This window comes from Ctenopharyngodon idella, chromosome 5, assembly GCF_019924925.1.
Source record: "Ctenopharyngodon idella isolate HZGC_01 chromosome 5, HZGC01, whole genome shotgun sequence".
Classification (NCBI taxonomy): Eukaryota; Metazoa; Chordata; class Actinopteri; order Cypriniformes; family Xenocyprididae; genus Ctenopharyngodon; species Ctenopharyngodon idella.
This window is the reverse complement of record NC_067224.1, coordinates 36,651,378-36,673,512: the sequence shown is the minus strand read 5'-3', so window position 1 is coordinate 36,673,512 and position 22,135 is coordinate 36,651,378. Positions and strand designations below refer to the sequence as shown.

The window sequence follows — 22,135 nt, the reverse complement described above, 5'->3', positions numbered from 1 at the left end:
GGCTGACACATGCAAATTTGGTAAACCTTAGTGTTTCAGTATTCACAGACAGCACGTGAAGCAACACCTCTGTTGTTCTTTAAGCGTAAAATACAGATGATTGACATTTTGTTACAGCTTTTTTCCTGGGTCTTATTCTGAAAATGAATATTCATTGTTTATCTTGCCCTGAGGCCACAGCCAAGTGCACCATTTTGAGACAACTTTTTTGTGACATTATACCAAATAACAAATAACACAGCTTTTAACAAAGCTGTTAAAAAGTTTTCTTTTTTTTTTCTTCTCATTTTCATTCCTGTCACATGAATCACAAAAACTAATGCATATTTTATGCCAGTTTGTAATGCCATTGTGTTATTGCACTCTTAGGCCCTGTACAGCTGGTATTAAGATGCGTTTTGGTTGATCGGATCACAAGTGGAGAACGCTATACAGGTGTAAACGGGGTCTAAAACAGTTTGAGCTTGTTCACTTTCGACCTCTTCCAGAGATAGTCGAAAAACACATTTGACTGGATTGCTTTCATAGTGTAGTTGTGTAGATGTACTGTCAAATGCGTTCGAACAGCTACAAAAGACAGACTCTCTGCCTACTGACCAAACACGTAAACATGGGAAGCACACTAGCCAGACGGGATTTAAACTTTGTAGGCTGAAGACCCAAGTTTGGTCTGAAGATGAAAAACTTACCAAGCACAATGTTCTTTTACCATTCCTGATTTCTAACATGCATTCACTGCGTTCGGCGTGGTCTTGCGGCTATTAGAGCAGAAATTAACGCTACTGCTCTTCATGTATTTTTCCGTTGTCTACGGTTGTGTTCATATGTAAATTGCATGAGCTTATTCATTAGATAAAAATATCTGAAAAAGCCCATACATACACCCCCATAGACCCTCCCCTTGAAGAAAACAGGACAGAAGTGGTCGAAAGTGGACAAAAGACACAGATTAAAACACCAGGTGTAAACGGAAATGTGTCTCTCTTATCTACTTGTGATGCGATTGACCAAAACGCATCTTAATACCAGGTGTAAACCAGGCCTTAAGAAGGAAATGTTCTATATAGAACCTTAAAGGGTTCTGTCAGGTGCTTCATATATAGAACCTTTTATGGGTTCCCATCAGGGGATCATTTTATGGATTTAGTTTTAATTAATTAATTTAGCTTTCATTCATTTTTCATTTTAATTAAATTTTATGAATTAAGCAGCTAGTAAATATTCTTTGTCACTAGAAAAATTTAAACAACCCATTATACATGAAAGAATTATGCAATCATTTAAGACTTTCACCTTATAGAGAAACTTTTTTTCATAAAGAGTTCTTTAAAATTGAGTAAAGTACCCTAGGGCTTTTTTTTTTCTAAGAGTGTGTTCATTTTCAGTCACTAAATCAGGACATTAAAAAGAAACCTTTTTTTTTTTTTTTTAAGTAGTGCGGAATTAAAAACTGTGATGGAGCTGCAAAACCAAGAGGTGAAAATTAGAAGGGAGATGGATGGAGAAACAGAGATGGAGAGAGGCTGTAGGAAGTGATCTGAAAATGTGTAGATGGGTAGAAGCAGGACAATGGAGGATGCATGAGAGATCACTAATGACCTGAAACAGACTTTAATTGATTATCGAAAGGGTTAGTTCACCCAAAAATGAAAATTCTGTAATTAATTACTCACCCTCATGTCATTCCACACCTGTAAGACCTTCGTTCATCTTCGGAACACAAATTAAGATATTTTTGATAAAATCCAATGGCTCAGTGAGGCCTGCATTGCCAGCAAGATAATTAACACTTTCAGATGCCCAGAAAGGTATTAAAGACAAAAATATCTTAATTTGTGTTCCGAAGATGAACTAAGGTCTTATGGGTGTGGAACGACACGAGGGTGAGTAATTAATGACAGAATTTTCATTTTTGGGTGAACTAAACCTTTAATGTTATGAAGCGATGAGAATACTTTTTGTGTGGCAAAAAAACAAAATAACGACTTTATTCAACAATATCTATTGATGGGCGATTTCAAAACACTGCTTCATGAAGCTTCGAAGCTTTAAGAATCTTTTGTTTTGAATCAGTGGTTCGGAACGTGTATCGAACTGCCAAAGTCACGCCCCCCTGTGGTGAACCACTGAAATTTCGAAACACTTATGACATAACAAAGCCTCGTTTACTGAAATAACGTGACTTTGGCAGTTTGATACACGCTCCGAACCACTGATTCAAAACAAAAGATTCGTAAAGCTTCAAAGCTTCATGAAGCAGTGTTTTGAAAATGCCCATTACTAGATATTGTTGAATAAAGTCGTTATTTTGTTTTTTTTTGGTGCACAAAAAGTATTCTCGTCGCTTCATAATATTAAGGTTGAACCACTGTAGTCACATGAACTGTTTTAAATATGTCTTTAGTAGCTTTCTGGGCATCTGAAAGTGTTAATTATCTTGCTGGCAATGCAGGCCTCACTGAGCCATCGAATTTCATCAAAAATATCTTAACTTGCGTTCCGAAGATGAACGAAGGTCTTACGGGTGTGGAACGACACGAGGGTGAGTAATTAATGACAGAATTTTCATTTTTGGGTGAACTAACCCTTTAATAGTGTGTGCGTTGCATGTGGAAAAAAAACAAAAAAAACAACAAAACAAGCATGAGTTTATCCTCAGTCAATATATCCACCATCAGTATTCTCTTTAAACAATGCCTGTGATGTCATTCCAAAATGTATTACTTAATTCTGTTGAACATATAAGAAGAAGACTGTTTTTGTCCATATAGTAAAAGTCAATAGGGTTCAAAACAACTTTGAGCTCTATTGATTTTCATTGTATGGAGAGAAAAAACCCTGAGGCTCTCTTAAAAATAAATTCTGTTCCACAGAAGAAAGAAAGTCATACAAGTTTAGAATAACATGAGGGTGAGAAAATGATGACAACATTTTTCTTTTTAGGTGAACTGTCCCTTTAAATGGTCTCTGTTTGCAATACAGAATAGGGATGATGCCTCAAATCAAGTGGCTTTTTGAGAAGAAATGTGTTGTTACTTTTGTAATCTAGTTTTACTGGAGAGTATAGCAACAGGAATGTGGAAGTAGAGGCAATGCTGTACCAAAACCTTGATTCCTATGAGCTCTTGTGTGTCAGGCACATGGTTCTGACAAAAGGCAACATCTGATTCTGAACGCTCTCATAAACATTATCATTTTGTGCTAAACAGATGAATATGCAACAAATATAATGTAAAACATGCTTTCTCAATTCTGACACTGATTATTGATCTTATTAACATAATGTTCTTTATGAATAAAAGAGTTAGCAAAGATGAAATGCTTTTCATCCATTTAATTTCAGAGTTACTCTGAATACATGCAATTTTTTCTTGCTACTGTATGCTGAGAACAGAGCCTTCTTTGAAGCTGGTGAAACTTTTTTGTAAAGGAAAAAACTTGTCATCATTTGCTCACCCCGTTGTTCCATCCCTCATATTATATTCATTTTTCTATGAAGTACAAAAGAAGATTTTAGGCAGAATGAGCTTCTGTTTTCCATATACAAAGAAAATTGATGGTGATTTATACGTTATTCAAAAAAGTATAAACTTGTGCACTAATGGGTATTCCCTATAGGGTTTTCTGAAGTCATACGATATATCGTAGCTTTGTGTGAGGAACAACCTGGAATTTAAGACATTGTTCACAGATACATTTCTAGGTAGCTCTCAGATCTCATTTGTGGTGTGTTTTTCAAACTTTAAAATGCATGAAAAGCTTGACATCACAGTTGTCGAACCTTGTCTGATGCATCTAAAGGCACTTTTTTTACTTTGACCACTAACATTAATTAGATTTGTGAGTTTTGGCTCATATGTCTTTAAAAGACTTGCATGAGATTTATGGACTACTTTTATGATACTTTCAAAGTGCTCGTTTTTGAAGCTTAGAAGGATTAATCATCATCATCATCCACTATTGCTATATAGAAAAGCGTAGCTTGGATATTCTGCCTAACATCTAATTTTGTGTTTGATCACAGAAAGTGAAAACAGGTTTGGAATGACATGAATGTGAGTAAACAATGACAAAATTCTCATTTATTTTGATGAAGTAAACCTTTAAGTTCACTTCTGAATGAAAATTTCCTGATAATTTACTCACCCCCATGTCATCCAAGATGTTCATGTTTTTCTTTGTTCAGTCAAAAAGAAATTAAGGTTTTTGATGAAAACATTCCAGGATTTTTCTCCATATAGTGGACTTCAACAGGGATCAACTACATGATCCCAGGCGAGGAAGAAGGAAGAAGTGAACTAATCCTTTAACTTCCTCTTTCCAGGCATCGCACATTCTGCTAGAGCATAAGAAAAGTCAAGCTAACCGACATTATTTTCCCTGTAACCACAGTGTCACACAAAAAGAAAAATATTCGAGTGATGACAGAGAGCTGCGGTGAAAGACAAACAACCTCAAACGAATCACAAACAACTCAAGAGGTTTTCTGAGTATATGATTCAATGGAAGAGCATCCTTTCGTTATTAGCCAATCAGTCTGCATTTGATTTGAGCAATCATCTTAATGGGCATATTTGTGTTGTTTCTGTAGGAGACTCTTTAGCTATCAAGTCCATTGTGATTGGAGTTGCTGTACTCTATAATCTAGAGACGTCGGGGTGCCGTACAGGTACAACAAAGGTGATGAGGTGAGGGTCTAACAGATGAGTCACTGCCAGGAGTGAGTGTCACAGCTATTGTCCTGGGGCACACGTTTTCGCTTCTGTCCTTGTGTCATCCTTTATCCTTTTCTTTAACCTTCTGGCTCACACATTCCTCTCTCCTCTCTCTCTCTCTCTTACTCTTTCTTGGTTTCTTGCTTGTTGAAATTGTTGCCACATCTTGAAAATTCATGCTTTTATGATTTAAGTAGTTATTGCACCATGGCTATTTTATGATATATTTTGTTTCTTGTGTTAAAGTGCCCCTATTATTCTATTTGAAAGGTTCCTAATTCTGTTTAGGATGCCTCCTATAACATGTTTACATGAATCAAAGATCAAATATCACTTTGATTTTCTCATAATATACATTGCACATCACCACATTTTTCAGTGATTCTCAAACGAATCGTTGGATAAATCAGTCTCTCTAAATCCCTCCTTTCCACAAGCCTGCTCTGCTCTGATTGGCCAGATGGCCCAGTCTGTTGTGATTGGTCTACCGCTTACAGCTCCGGAGCTTCCTAAAGCTCAGCGATTGTACACACTCTAAAGACAGTAACGATGGTGAAATATTGAAAGTCCGACAGTCCGATGATGAAATATTGGAAGAAATAGTTATTCAACACAAAACAAACCGATGTGTATATTTCTAATTTATTGCGGTGCACATGTGGGAACTGTATTATTAACAGTACATATGTTAGCCAAGCACTAACGTGAATGACTGATGACTGATGTTAAAGTTTGTAAAACAAATCTTGCTCCATCCTTTATCATTACTCAAAGTAGTAAGAATGAAAGACAATCTGCATTAATGGACACAATTTTACGTAATAGTGAGCCACAGCTATAGTAATTAGCAGAAGTATTTCAATAAGACAGTAATAACATGATTTCTTAAACCATTTAGCATTTTTTTTTTCTAATTTAGTTCCACTGAAAACATAATTCAAAATAATATTTTTTCTTTCATTACAGATTATATTATCAACATAATTTTTTTTTTTTTTTTAAATTAGTGAATATTAATTCACTAATCAATTGCAATACCAGATATTTCTTCATTTTATGCCATAATATTTCTTTGTTTTAATTTAACCCTAAAGCTTTTTCTTCTTCCAGTTTCCGTTTAAATCCTATATTTTAATGTGGTCTTGTCACGGTGGGTATATATACACAGTGAACTGAGGAGTTAACGAGACTAATAAACAAGACACACCTGAAATAAGGACACTAATCAAATGAGTAACTATGACAACAAACTAAAGGCGGGAAACTGAACAAAGGGAGACATGTGACAGGTCTCAGGCTTTTGATCGTTTTTTTTAACCTTTGATGTTATTGCACATTTCATATGCATGGAACATCAGACATCTGTTTGTTGATTTTTGTGTAAAGTAAATTTATTGATTTCTATTGGTTGCTACGAGAAATGAACTCTTATGTTGATGGATGACTTTCCTCAAATGGGATCGGTAGTCTATTGTATTGCATGACCTTCAGAAGATTCACGATCACATTATGAAAGATTTACAATAGCAAGCTCTGAAACAAGCTCAGTTAACTTACACTGATGCTTTTTCCAGTGCACCTAAACAGTATTTAATGAAAAGTATGTGAGCTAAGAAACGCTTGTCTTATTGCTCTTGGGTTAGCCAGAGATGGAAGATATTGGTTCTCTGGTTACACCATTGTGGCTACTGTCATTGTTCCTGCTGTTCTCTGGGGAGAAAGAGCATAAGGAGAAGATACTTCTAAAGAAAAAAGCTTTAGACTGTACTTCTCTAGCTACAAGTGAAGGTAGCTTCAAGCATGGTAGAAGAGCATCTGGGAAGGCCACTAAAAACCACCCAGAATCCTTGAAGCCAGTTTATTTGTTGCCCATTGGGCAGATGGGGTGTGCAAGAGGAACCATAAATCACAATCATAAACTTTGCATTAAATTTTGTAAGTTGTTTGTTATTTAGGGCAGTGGTTCTCAGTCAACCCCGAAATCTGTGGACAACAGGGAAGAACTATGCAGAGAAAATAATCATGCATTGTGATAGGAGAGTAAAATAAATGGACATGTCAAATATTAAAAAGGAGGAGAGAATTTGTTTAATTACTTTTTGCTTTACATAACTTTTGTTGGCGACGGCGAAGTTTGCGCATCCAACAAGATTAAATTCAATTGTGTTTCTTTTAACTAATTTGGACTAAACCCCTCAATTCATATGGATTAGTTTTACGATCTCTTTATGAAGTTTTTGAAGCGTCAAAGTGGTAGTTGCGTAGCTGTCTATGGAGGGACAGAAAGCTCTCATATTTCATCAAAAAGATCTTCATTTGTGTTCTGAAGATGAACGAAAGTCTTATGGGTTTGGAATGACATCAGGGTGAGTAATTAATGACAGAATTTTCATTTTTGGGTGAACTGTCCCTTTAAAGACCTGGGGCTACATTAAAGAAATGCCTTATCTTAAGCCTTAATTTAAGATCTGCCAAGTTAATCAGAACATTTAAAGATCCTAACTAAAATTGCTATGGTGACTAACTGATAAGATGCCTGTAATGCCTCCCTAAGGTTATTTTCTGAGAAAGAGATTAGATTAGAGCAGTGGTTCCCAAACTGGGGTATGTGAGGTGACAGAGGGGGTATGCGAACAAAATGCTGATTTTGCCGTTCATTTAATTGTACCCCACCTTAAAACATTAAAACCATGCAGGCAAAATGCAGTGTCTAGTGGAGACTTGGATGTATTTTCAGCAGATTCTTTATTGAGAACATGTGCTGTCGGTAGCTGGAGTCATCAAGTCTAACTAAGGCAGTGTACATTGTAGTTTAAATACATTTTAGGGGGCAGTGCTTAGAAATGGAAACAAAGCACCTGGCTGACGACCTTGAACAAATTATGTAAATAAAGTATCCAGGTATAGGAACCCGCCCCAGACTCTAGCATAACTATCAATCAGCATATCAGCATAACTATTCAATAAATGGGACAGGGGCTCCAAGAGCCATTAAAGAATCTCAGTGATCTGACTCATTAGACATACAATAAAGAGAACAGGAACTGGCAGAAAACTCTTGCTGGAAGCTTTGCTTAATAGAATCATTCATCTGATATCATCCTAACCTTAAAATGCTAAATACAATGTACTGCACCTCAGTTTTTCATGTGATGTTATGTATGGATGTAGGATCAGCAAATCTTAACAGATTCTTAAATTTGTAATCCCACATGGTAGTGCCATAAAAGGTCAAATACATCCAATCAATTTACGTCATCTTTTGTGGTCAAAAGTGGCTGCATCCACACAAGCAGCGTGCGTAGGTTGCGTGCAGAGTATGCTGCCTTAGCAACAGTGTTGGGTGTAATGCATTACTAGTAATTACTGCAATTTATTTACTTTTCCCTTGAAAAAGTAAAGTAAGGGATTACTCTTCATCTTTCTGTAATTTAATTACAGTTACTTCTGACATAATTGACATAATTGTATTAAATATAAATTCTATACAAAACAACAAAATTTACCATCTAATGATAAAATGTATGTTTTTAATGTAAACTTTTGCCTTTAAATACTTTGGTCAGTTCAAAAATAATTTATGCAATTTTATTTTATTTATTTAAAAGAATTAAAAGAGCAGTTTCATGTCTATCCTTATTTTATTGTACAACTGGTTGCGGTTCATATGGGATTTAGAAAGTAATTAGCAGTGTTGGGGGTAATGCATTACAAGTAACTTGAGTTATGTAATCAGATTACTTTTTCAAGTAACTAGTTAAGTAACGCATAACTTTTTAAATTAACAACAAAATATCTGAGTTACTTTTTCAAATAAGTAACGCAAGTTACTTTGTTTTCACATTTATTGACTGACAGCTCTCCTGTCCCCATGTTGAGGGAAATAAAGTGCAGAGGTGTTGTGTGCGCTGTGTAAACATAATGGTTATTGTAACTCTAGTCTAGACTAAATGTGAACATGCATTTACTCATCTCACTTGCACGAAAACATTCAGTTTTTCAAAATGAATAAAAACAGTGAAATACAATCTCAGAATTTTACGCAAACCTGTAATAATTAAATATATTAAAATACACAAATATACTTTATGTATTTAATCTCACTTTATTAACTAATGTCTTTGCTGCTGACCTTCAATGATCCAATTTAACCGTACTAATAAGCAAAAAATTACATCAGATTAGATTTAGAAATAAGTGTTGTTCTGTATGCTATTCTTCTTTAATGCAAAATTGCAGCACAGCTGAAAGGTTTGTTTGAGCAGCGCCCTCTACTGTACAGGCATAAATATGCATTTCCTTCATCCTGAGGCTTATTCACTTCACTTTTGGTGTGAAACGGCCTTAAATTTGCCAAAAATATAACTTTTTTGTTGTTACTAAAAACAAACAAGCAAGCCCAGTTCAGGTGAGCAAAAGTAATGTAATGCATTACTTTCATAGAAAGTAACCAAGTAACGCAATTAGTTACTTTTTTAGGGAGTAACGCAATATTGTAATGCATTACTTTTGAAAGTAACCTTCCCTTAACACTGGTAATTAGTAATAAGTAATGCAATACTTTTTAGAGAGTAATTAGTGCAGTAATCTAATTACACTGTTGAAGATGTACTAGATAGTAAGTACTAGATAGTAATCAATTACTTTTTTAAAGTAACTTACCCAACATTGCTTATCAAATCAAGTTACATTACTGCCATTCTCGACAATGTACCTTTGTAAAAGTGGGGTTTAGCCCAGTAACATGAAGAACAAATATTGACACAAAAGCCGTATTTGCACTGCAGTGGCACAAGCTGCATAGATGTATTTACACACTGTTTAATGCTGCTCAGAGGTGGCAAGAATGGCAAGAATGCAATTACAATGGCATAAATAATGTTATGAGATCATGTTTTAAAATGTTCAAAATATGTAATGATGGTAAAAACGAAGTAATACTAAGAATTTGACATAAAACATGGTACATTTAATAGGGTTAGAAAAACTTTGCCTTTATAAAGGTAAAAAAACGCACCTTAAAATCACTTTAAAGGGTTAGTTCACCCCAAAATGAAAATTCTGTCATTAATTACTTGCCCTCATGTCATTCCACACCCGTAAGACTTTCGTTCTTCTTCAGAAGACAAATTAAGATATTTTTGATGACAGAATGCTGTCAGATTTCCTTCTATTGACTGCCTTTGCAACTTCACTTTGACGCTCCAAAAACTTCATAAAGAGATTGGAAAACGAATCCATATGAATCGAGTGGTTTAGTCCAAATTTTCTGAAGAGACTCGATTGCTTGTTATGATGAACAGATTTAATTTAGGCTTTTACTCACATATAAACATTGATCAGCGAACATAAGCAGAAGATCAACCAAAACTGCTACACGCGCGAGAACAAACCTCTTCTGGAAGCTCAAACGTGCTGCGTAACCAGTGAGGTTCATTCTCGTGTGTTACGCAGCACGTTTGAGCTTCCGGAAGAGGTTTGTTCTCGCGCGTGTAGCAGGTTTGGTTGAGCTTCTGCTTATGTTCAAACTTTGGACCAGCCATCAAACCTGGAGTCCACGTGTAAGCACAAGCGCTGTTACTCATTTCACATGCGTTGAGTGCATTTATACAGTAGTCTTAAGGTCACCATGAAATAAAAATTGAGAATGTTTTTTTTTTTATATATATATATATATATATAGAATATTGCAGTATTTATTATAAATGATTTTTCCATACACATCATTGTTTTGTTTTGTTTTTTTAAAAAAAAATCAAATTTCCTTGTAATCTTTAATCACAGCAATAGCAATCCACAACCATAATTATAACTAAATTATAAGTTGAAAAAAAAAAACCCTGAAATCTGTAGCTAATAGATTAGCTGTATATAGATGCATACTATACCTACAGTCGTAGATATATCTTGCTATCTTGTATATTAAAGAATGAATGCCTAGACATAACCTCTTCGCTATTGTTACAAAGTTTTTAGAAGAAAAGTGGAGCTTGTGAACTAACTAATAACTTATAACCTTCACTTCATTTTTGCACTAGTATGACATCTGTGTGAATACCAGGATTTAACAGGACACCTGGTGAACTTGATCCACTTTAATGAGATGGCATGTCTATATGTCTTTTAATGTAACATTCAGAGCAGGAAGTCCACTAATAGCTTAAGGCTAACATTCATTAATTGTTCAGTGTAGGGAGTAGTATGCTATATTAGCATACAAATAATGTTCTTTAGCTTCCAATTGAAAACTTGCCTCCCTGAAAAATAAATTAATATTAAAGTTATAGGGTATTATTTTTGTTGTTGTTGTGTGTGTATGTATTGCCAATTATTTCCACATCTAATTCAGTACTACATCTTACCACTGATTCAAAAAAAAAAAAAAAAAAAAACCTCTACAAATAGCTACATTCTTCTGAGTGTCTACGGTGATTAAAATCAGTCATTTCAGAACTGTCATCACCATTCTCGTTCACAGCTTCAGTTCCTGAAACAGTTTGACTAATAATAGTTCATTTAAAATGATTGGCATAATGAATAGTCTAGCTATAGACTGAAGGCAGAGTCAGGTTGAAGTGCTTGTTTTATCAGCGTGTGGTGTTTGAACCCCTCTGAGTGAGAACCTTGAAAACAAAACTCTGTAATTCAGAGGGGCTCTGAAAACATAATGGGACCCCCTGCTGTCTGTGCACCACATTACACACGATATATGTTTAAACAAAAAATAGTAAATAAATTCTGTTATGGTTAAAGCTTTCATTTTTTCCTTCTCATTTGCTATTGTTAGAGGCTAAAAAGAAAAAACACAAGCCACGTTTAATTAGTATTCATTATGTAAAACAAATGAATTTCAAACATTTATGAGACATTCTTTTCTTTATTTTCAAAGTAAGCCAGGGGCAAAGCAACATGAAACAATGCAGACCTACAAATTGCAAATTTAAAATATAAACGCTTTTCATGACAGATTGTACAGTGTAACAGTTGGCGGATTAACAACAGACACAAAATGAAAAGAAACACACTTGACTCCTACACAAAGCCTTGATGCTGGATAATCTCATAGGTTGTGGGTTATTAAACGTTTCAGTCAATGAATTGAATCCATCAATTCATAGATTTGGACTGAACAGCAGCATTTATGGCATTTATTGACCAATTCTCTAAACAGTCTCAATCGAAACCCTCATGGGGTTATAGTTCTCTTGAAAAAGAAGCAGATTGTTTTGCTTTTACTAAAACCATAGTGCTGTAAAAGCTATTTACTGACCTTGCTGCTCTTCACCCAATCAAACACTTTTAGACTATGAGAATTCATTTCTTAAATGAAATGATATGAAATATACAGCTGAAATTCGGCTCAGTGAAACCTCACAAAGAAAACTAATTGCATAGCCACTAGACAATTTTTCATAGGCCTTACAGCACAACAACATAAGGCAAATTAGCCACAAGCTAATAGTAATTATAATCAACAACATTTGCTGAGTTTTTACATTTGCATGGACTATTATTTCTATTTAACAGTGAGCACTTGTGCAAATGATACTTCCTCTGCCATGTAAACATTGGGAAAAAGGCATGGCTCAAAACAGAATGCTATCTTACTGAATAATGACCAGTGTGGACTGTATGTTGCTCACTGTTTTTTTTAAACAAAAAGAAGTGGAACAGGCATTATTCCACAATTAACTTTTCAGTATGCTACACTGTCACATGACCTCATCACTATCACATGTTTGTGGCAACCAGCAGGGTTGAGCAAAATTTAGAATTGAATTTGAATTGCCTGAAAAATTTTGCTTTACACTCATATGAATTTCTTTGAATTTTAAGTCATTTTAATTATACTTCTTTATATTCATATTCAAATTACAATTACTATGCATCCTGTATGGAAGCTTCAAATTCAGGAAGTGAAATGGAATTTAAAAGGCATTCTCAATTCAGTTCTTAAAGGATTATTCCACTTTCAAATAAACTTTTCCTGATAATTTACTCACCCCCATGTCATCCAAGATGTTCATATCTTTCTTTCTTCAGTCGAAAAGAAATGAAAGTTTTTGATGAAAACATTCCAGGATTATTCTCCTTATAGTGGACTTCAATGGCCTCCAAACGGTTGAAGGTCAAAATTATAGTTTCAGTGCAGCTTCAAAGGGCTTTAAACGATACCAGACGAAGAATAATGGTATTATCTAGCGAAACGATCGGCCATTTTCTAAAAAAATTGTAAATGTATATGCTTTATATAAACGAATGTTCGCCTTCTAAGTGCTTCCGCCAAAACCGCATTTCCGTATTCTCCAAAAAGTTTACGCTGTATGTCCTACGCCTTCCCTATTCTACTTACGGAAAAAAATGTAACTGGCGCTGCGTTCGTTCTGTAAGTAGAATAGGGAAGGCGTAGGACATACAGCGTAAACTTTTTGGAGAATACGGAAATACGGTTTTGGCGGAAGCACTTAGAAGGCGAACATTTGTTTATATAAAGCATATACATTTATATTTTTTTCGAAAATGACCGGTCGGTTCGCTAGATAAGACCCTTATTCCTCGTCTGGTATCGTTTAAAGCCCTTTGAAGCTGCACTGAAACTATAATTTTGACCTTCAACCGTTTGGAAGCCATTGAAGTCCATTATAAGGAGAATAATCCTGGAATGTTTTCGTCAAAAACCTTCATTTCTTTTCGACTGAAGAAAGAAAGACATGAACATCTTGGATGACATGGGGGTGAGTAAATTATCAGGAAAAGTTTATTTAAAAGTGGACTAATCCTTTAATGGTGAACAACCCTGGCATTCAGTTATAGGCTTAAAAATAAAAAAGGTACAAATAACTACATGTATTTAGGTCAGATAAGCCATAAAACTGGATTTTTTTACGGTCGCTAACAAAATAAAAAAATAAACCTTTTTTTTTCCCGGCCAAGTGGAGAGAGACACATCCACAGTGCAACCAGATTTTAAAGGACTCAACCCGTCAATGTGAAACAATTATTACGCATATTAAATCTATTTATATAAAGAGAAAGACACCCAACAGAAGAAATGGACAAATCTTAAATTTTAACTCACCATAATTAGCAATAGACATACTGTACCGTTTTTCACTTTTACAGTTCTGCTCATAAGTTTACACACCCCTTGCAGAATATGCAAGATGATAATAATATTAAAACAGAGGAATCATAAAATGTTTTTTTTTAGTACTGTCCTCAATAAGCTGTTTTTTTTTTTTATATCAGATGTTTACATAAAATCCACAAGACTAAATAATAACTGAATTTGCACAAATGAACCAGTTCAAGAGTTTACAAACCTTTATCCTAATACTTTTGCCATTACCTGGATGATCAACGGCTGTTTTTATGTTTTGTGATGGTTGTTCATGAGTACCTTGTTTGTCCTGAGCAGTTAAACTGAGCTCTGTTCTTCAGAAAAATCCTTCAGGTTCTGAACATTCATTGGTTTTCTAGCATCTAGCGTCAACAGTGACTGTATGATTTTGAGATCCATCTTTTCACAATGAGGGCAATTAAGAGATTCATACACAACTATTGAAAAAGGTGAAAACTAAGGGCTGGGAGGGGGTGTACATTTTTCTTATTTTGTTTGAATATCTTTTTCTTTTCTTTTTTTTTTCATTTAGCTCTGCACTTCAGAAGTAATTTGCCTAACCCTCTGCTGCTCTTCAGTCATTTAAAAAAAAGAAGTACATTTTGGTTTTTTAGAATTTTTTTACTTTATCAGAATAGTACGAAACTTGGTACAGGTTTTGGCACTTGCTATGTGAACACACACACAAAAAATAAAAATACGAATATCATCTATTCTAGTGGAAATGTTGCGTCCAAACAAAGTCTTACTGAAAGCTAATTTTTTGAGATATCAACCTCAAATTTGGAACACAACTTGATTTTTGTTTAGATTTTCTCACCGTTTTAGAGTACAACATGTTTTGGAAAAAATATATATCATATAAAATTTTAAAATGGTATTTTTATACATTTTTCATAATAATAAACTTAAAAGTCTACAAGTCTAAAAGTCTCTTCTTTAAAAAGAGACAAAAGTCTGTGCTCCAAAGAAATCAAGATTTCCGACAATTTAAGTTTGACATTTCATTTTAAGGTCTATGCTCAAAAAGTGCTTAACAGGTACTAAATGGATCATAACTATTCCATAAATATAATTTAGTACCATAAAATCCCCTAAAAATACAAAGTTTTAATTAAATAAAAAACATTATTGAACTAAAATATAGTACATTCATTTCATTTAAATGAAAAAGTCATCCATTTTGAGGGTTAAAATTAAATGTCTAAATTTGCAACCCTGTTACTCATTTTAATTAATAGTTTTATTTATTGGCAGAAAAGTACAATATTATACAAATCAGGGTTTTAAACTGTATTTAGACATGTCAGAATGTCATGCCATTTTTTACCCAATTTTTGGTGTCGAGAAATACTACTAGATCATAATACTTTGTAATTTGATTTACTCTATAAAGCCAAAACACGCAGCAAAATTTCAGAAGACCTTACTTCTGCTGCCTTCAAATTTTAAGTTTAGTCAACTAAACTTAGTCAAAGTTTAAGTTCTCAACAAGTTAAATCTTTTAAATCTAAAAAGTTATTCTAATGCAAAATTTTAAGTTGTGATAGCTAATTGCAACAATATATGTTGTTTTTGAGACCTATTTTATAATTACACCAGACAGCAAATTCTCATCCAGTTATCAGTTATTATCAGGGATTTAGTTTTTATTCTCTGTGCACTGTCAGAGATAGTAGACCTTAATTCTTGTTTTATTCTGTTTGACCTTGTCATGGCAAATCTATCTTAAGGAGTTCAAACCATAAGGAGTTATTAGTTTCTTATACTCAGTGACAATTGAGTCTAGAAATTTAGATGAGATGATGTGCAATTATTATTAAATTGTGTGGTATAATTTTTGTGTTGTTCTACAAATAGAATTCCATATGAAGGCAGCAGAAAGATGACAAAACTCACTGAGGAAATTGAATGGACCCCCATTTAGAGAAACCTTATGAAATTAGCTTGATTTAAAGTGAATTATGTGCTTCATTAGCAACACAAATGTTTTAATAAGCATTCTTACTCCAAACACTTGATAAATGTCATTTCTTTGTGAGTTGGCCGGGAAAATATTTCTATAAAAATAATGTACTGACACCTGAAATGAATCAGTTTCCCAATGTCATGAAATCAATAAAAGTCATTAAAAGATCTTCAAGGCCCAAGGTGAACCCAACTGGTTGTATATAAAAAAAAAAGATGATGATTATGACATAATCAATCAATCATTTAGACATAACTGTCACCATAGCATACTACTTGCAGTTTGCAGGTAAGGAACAGTTAGATGTAATTTGATGTATATGTCCTGATATGTCCTTCCTTTCAAGTGTTAATGAGCTCTTTGTTTTTACTCTTTGTGTTCTGTAAGATTTTTAAATGACTTTTAATGAAAGAAGTCTGTGTTAGACTAGGCTTATCTTCTGTGGTGTGACAAACTATGATAAAATACAAACTAGGTGTATATGTGTGACCGTTCTCAAAGGAGCTGGTGCAAATTATGACACCTAGTCTCACGCCAAGAACACGGCTAGAATTCATTTACACATTTAAGGTAACACTTTTATGAAACAAAACAAGCATGGAGGAAAAGACACCTCCTTAAAGAGAAAGTAGAATGAATTTACCATATTCATTCTATTTACAGTCCATTTACATTCATCTTGCTATTACAGCATTAAGTATAGAAATAAACACACTAAAGCAAAAGTCATGTTTTACATAAGCCTCTTAAAGCCACAGTCAGACCACTTAGAATGCATGAAAAACACAGTGAACATTAAAATATAAACATTTGAGTCATAGTCACAGATTGTGCTTATTCCTCGCATCTTTGCCGCACTGCTGTTCTGTTTTCTCTCGTGGTGAACAACAGTAGCTATATCAAATATGACATATGGCATCTTTCCCCTTTGGTATTAACCACAAATGGTGTTCACTCCAATGGTTTTCACAACAGTATTAATATCACTCATTTACATAATAATGGACACACACAAATACAATATACAAAATACTAATGCACATTTCAGGAAAACATTTGTGCAACTGCGCAATGCAATCTTGAGAAAAGATAAACAGCCAATTTACTGATCACAGCTTGTTGCCTGATCTGAGAAAAACTGTTAGGCTTAAACATCATTTCACAGACTCCAGTTCAAATATCAGAAATTATCCCACAGATTTTCCTGTTGGATGTTCAGACTAGACATTTATTTTAAATATGTGACTTTTTTTTTGGCATGAATTTGAGTAATTAAAATCTTTTAATTGCAAATTAAAGCTAAAGTTTGTAAACAAGTGCTTTACAATGCAATATATTTCTTTAAATATGACTTTTGACGTTGTTCTCGTTTGCACTTTCCAGGAAAACAAAACAAAAAAAGCTTGTGAATTTTGAGCCCAAAATCCTTGTAGAAAAATTGAGAAGGGAATTATTCCCTCTTCCAAGTGTTTTCACAGAAATTGTCTGAAGAGATGAGTACTTTAAGACTGACTTCATTCACTTTTCATATCTCACTTTACATTAAAGATCTGTGGAGTCAGGTAATCGCACAAATAATCCATCTATTCATCCCAGGCTTGGTTTTTACCCACTCTAATAGGGCTTTCTGGCTCCTCCATCTGAAAGACTTTTTGGTTTGTCACCCCTTTTATCCCAGATCCCACACTAGATCCTGTGTCATTGGAGCAGACCGAATTATTACAAAGCCGCCCAGTTCTCCTGTGCTCCAACTCCAGGCACGTCCCGGAGTTCTTCAGATCGCCGTCATTGTAGACTCGGTTCCTTGCAACGAAATTCAAGGGATTGGAGTTGACTGCAGGATCCCTTATGTCTCCTCTGGCTTTCCGTTGCATTCCGCTCCTCACCGATATTCCCTCACAGCAGCATGAATGTGTCCTGCACACCGCCTGAAAGCCCCTCTTGAAGTTCTCATTGTAGTACCCATAGATGATGGGATTGACGCTAGAGTTCGAGAAGGCCAACCAGTGAGCGAATGGGAACACGTAGCCGCTCAGCAGCTCCAAGTCATCTTCGTTCAGACCTCCATAGTCTGTGAGGAGCATCAGGGTCCACAGAGGCAGCCAGGAGAGTGTGAATAACAGGGCCACGATGCTCAGCATCTTAATCACTTTGATCTTCTTTTGGGAAACGAGGGGCCGGCCTTCCTGCTGGGCTCCAGGGACCGGAGGGGAGGCGTGAGACTGTCCGCCTTCATGCTGATCGTTCCCAGAGATCACAGAGGTGGTGTAGAGTTTGATCCCAATACGTCCGTACATAAGAGTGATCAGGGTGAGGGGAATAAGGTAAATGTGTGCAAACAGGACGGTGGTGTAGACTTTTCTCATCTGTGGGTTGGCCCAGTTCTCAAAGCATGAGAAAAGTGGGTATGTGTGGTTGTAGTCTTCATTGTGGACCATGTAATGATGCTCCACTCTCTCCACAGTCAACGTCACAGCTGATGGACACATAATCACCACTGCGAGCACCCAGATCATCACTATGGTCACCTTGGCAACCAGTAGGGTGAGTTTAGGTTGAAAAGGGTATACGATGCAACGGAACCTGGAGGAGATTGGAACAGAGTTCTTTACAGCTGGAACAAATCCATCACGCATAAACTCTAAACCAATGTGAGTTAATCCTCTGACTTTTTCTATAATTATTTTCATCCTCTTACATTATAAAGGTATTCTTCCTCTTACTTCCCCTTTTATCGTATTTTATAAAACATAATGTCTTTATTTAAAGCAGTCATGAAATGGAAAATCAAAATGTCCTTGATAGTTACACATTATATTTAAGAGGTTACTCTACAACAAAAGCATATTGCAAGTTCCATACCTCAAAACAAACTCCTCAGTTTAAAGGAGACCTATTTTGCACATTTTTACAAGATGTAATAGAAGTACATGTAAGTTTTTGTGCATTTGTCTTTAAATGCAAATGAGCTGCTGCTCCCCACCCCGCTTTCCAGAAGAGGGCGGAGCCTGTACAACTTGTGCCTCGGATACTCTGCTAAAAACTAACAAGACATCTGTTTGGTTTTGATTATCATCTCTGTCGCGGCTATGCTCACATTGCATTGCAGTTCTTCGTAGTCATGAAAGTTAATTATTTACATGCATTTAAACAGCCTAAACTTCTGATATATGGTTTTCTGAGCGTACACATCCGAAGCACGCACGCAGAAAGCTGGCTGTCAGACAGCATCCCGTAAGTATTAAGCTGATTTCTCTTACATGTTTTATTGCACTTAAACTGTCAAATACACACAAGGTTATGTCAATAACACACAAAGTTCACAAACACAGTCAGTTATGTCTGTGAACATAAACAGCAGGGAAAGAAATCGCATGTATATATTAGATCTGTGTATTTAAGCAACAGCAGGCTACCTACTGCTGTAGGCTATATGCTGTTAATATGAACCAAACAACAAAATGAAAACAAAAAAACACTCACTGCTCTTGATTAAATAACTTTAGTAGCTTTAATAAGTTTCTCGTCACCTGTCATGGCCGGGAAATCTGGAAAAGCTCTTTTGGTGAGATTGTTTATGATTTATGGGGATTATAAAAAGTGGGTGGAATTTTACCATTATAGGCTGGTTGTTTACACACACTGTGGACACACATCTGTGTTCAAACACCTTATAAAAGTGAATTTTGCATAATAGGTCCCCTTTAAAATATGAGTATTTGCTTTCCACCCTTCTGAAATGCCAGGGTTTGAAATTGCCCCATTCGTGACATTACGATTTTTCTCTAAATGTCCCTTAATATGCTTGTGTAAGTCAAGGATGCAACTCATGTCTGTCCATCAATCACAAGAGTGATACTGCTGTCGAGGAAGACCATTCTACATTGTTCTGTCCCTGGATGTAGACAAACTGTACCTCCAAAAACTATGTATATCCTTCCAAAATTTTAAACTATTAGAAAAGCATGACTTAAGTTTATTTTTAATGTGACACCACTGACCTGTCCACTGCAATGGCCACCAGTGTGAACACAGAGGCAGAGACAGACATGCCCTGCACCAGACCACTCATCTTACAGACTGTGTTTGTGAATGGCCAACCTTGGAGGAAAAGGAAAAAATATGTTATGATTGACAAGGTAAATTGGACACAACCCCCTCATCAGACACACACACACACACACACACACCTTTCAGGTGAGAGAGAAAGTGAGCGAGCTATAGAAAGATTGCTGAAAGCAGAGTGTGATAGACAGAGTAAAAGATTCTTCTCAATTTATCAGCAGGTTGTCTAACGATATACGCTGCAAATGTTATATAAGAGGAGTTAAAGAAATTTCTCAACAATCCATTATTTGTACACAAGATGCTTCCAAAGAGTTGTAGATGTAGAGCTCTTTTTATCTCAACAGGGCCCCCTTCAAACACAGCACAAAAGGTTCAGTTGCCCACCCCCTGTTGCTGCCCCTGCTTTATACAATGCTGATTTTCCTAACATTACCTGGGGTCAGTTACTTAAACCACAAGTCTAGTCTTACAAGTTAGTCATCAATTTTTTTTCTTTAAGACTGTTCATAACTTTAAGTCAATTACATAAAAACGTACATTGGCCTAATTTGACACTGAAAAGTAAGACTGATTGCCCCTTTATTAACTGCTAGTGGGTCATACTAGATCTTAAGACACTGTCTTCACATAATGGCTATGTTCATGCAGCTGGCCCTTATTGTGTTCACTTATAAATAAATGAAAGAATGAATGAATAAATGAATGAATGACTCACTGGGCATGATTCAAACTAAGCATTAGCACATTTATACACTGTTAAACACATAATAGGTAGACATGATCAGGTTGCATTGTGAAAACCAGATCTGGATTTGTTCCTGTACATTTTATACCCAGCAGCAGGGCAATTTTTTGAAAGGTGAGAAATACAAAGGAAGATCATACAAGTGGAACAATATAAATAAATGTATTCAGAACAACTATGCAATCACTGACGCATATCCCTATACCCGCTGACTGAGCAGGAGTAAACAAACAATCTAGCACTATTCAGTTTTTTCATTTTTTCTCAAGAAGGATGTCTGTAAAGAACATTTGCATGATATTTATCTCTATGGTAAAACTCAGGCATTGGGAAAGCAATTATTTTCCAATTGCATTAATGCATTCATCAGATGCTTTTATCCTTAGCAACGCTGCATTCAAGGTATACATTTTCTAAGTTTCTGGAGCCAGTTGCATAAACTGCTAAGACTAGTCTTACAAGTTTTTTTTAAAGACTGTTCATAATTCTGTTCATGTTTTAATTCAGTTACATAAAAATGGAGATAACTGATTCGAGCACAGTAATGTACAGATGTTTGGACAGCCAGGACAGGTGAGAGAAACTAAGACATCTGGACCGGACAGGTGTACAGTACAAGAGAGGGCAGTGGCCAATGAGCTTTAAAATATATTAATATTTAAAATATATTGTTAAATTTCTGCGCTATATTTTTACTTAGCCTCTTATTGATGTGTTTGAATAAATCTCCTAATTCTGTCAAAAAATATCAGAAAATTATATCTTAGCAACAGTTTGGAGAGTGTAAACAATTATATTGTAAGAAAGTAGAGACTTTGCTTTTTCGTTCTTTGCATAAAACGTGAAAGGAGTTTCTGGGTCAAAATGATGGAGTGCACATATTATTAATAAAAACAGTAACAAAAATGACCTGTGTCATCACTTGATAAATTCTGCATAAAAATGCAGTCAAATGTGTAGTTTATTTAAAAGATGTTTTATTTTCTGTGCACACAAATAAACACCTTATGTGCAATTATGAATGAAAGAAAACCAATGTATTAATCTTAGAGCACTAATGTACTGTTTTACAATATCCAGGGCACTAATTATGTACAGTACATAAAGAGATTCTTCTGCATTAATGACCTTGCTGCCCAAGGAAAATGCTTGAAAGCGTTATTTTTATATCCAATGTAAGAAAAGACCATCTCTAAAGCAACTATGCTGAGTCACGAACAACAAGATGCAGCTTTTAGTTGTCTAGAAGAGCACACAGGATGGCTTTATGTTTATAGAGGGTTGATGAAGGAGATGTGCAGTCATTATCACAATAAACTCATTGATCAGGATCTTGTATTATACTGAAATATTTTGCGACAGTGACTGTCTGGCTTTACATTATCTAGGTTTTAGAGTGGTGCAGGGATTACATCAAAACCCAGAAGACTACTTTGTCAGTGGTTCCCTCAAGATTTTCCTATGGCTTTTTATAATGGGGTTTTTCAGTTTATGAGTAAAATAAGGTGGTAAACATA

The 22,135-nt window shown here is 35.2% G+C and overlaps 2 protein-coding genes across 2 annotated transcripts in view; one reads left to right on the top strand and one right to left on the bottom strand.

Moving 5' to 3' along the window:
- The window catches only part of hk2 (hexokinase 2), a 229,748-nt gene that overhangs the window by 75,433 nt on the left and 132,180 nt on the right, over window positions 1–22,135 (top strand). The window lies entirely within an intron of this gene.
- npffr1l2 (neuropeptide FF receptor 1 like 2) overlaps window positions 16,532–22,135 on the bottom strand; it is a 37,938-nt gene continuing 32,334 nt past the window's right edge. The window contains exons 3-4 of the mRNA XM_051894182.1: window positions 19,807–19,906; window positions 16,532–18,388 (exon numbers count right to left, since the gene is read on the bottom strand). Of these exons, the coding sequence (XP_051750142.1) occupies window positions 17,389–18,388; window positions 19,807–19,906 (1,100 nt within the window). The 3' untranslated portion in view covers window positions 16,532–17,388. The remainder of the gene's footprint in view (window positions 18,389–19,806; window positions 19,907–22,135) is intronic.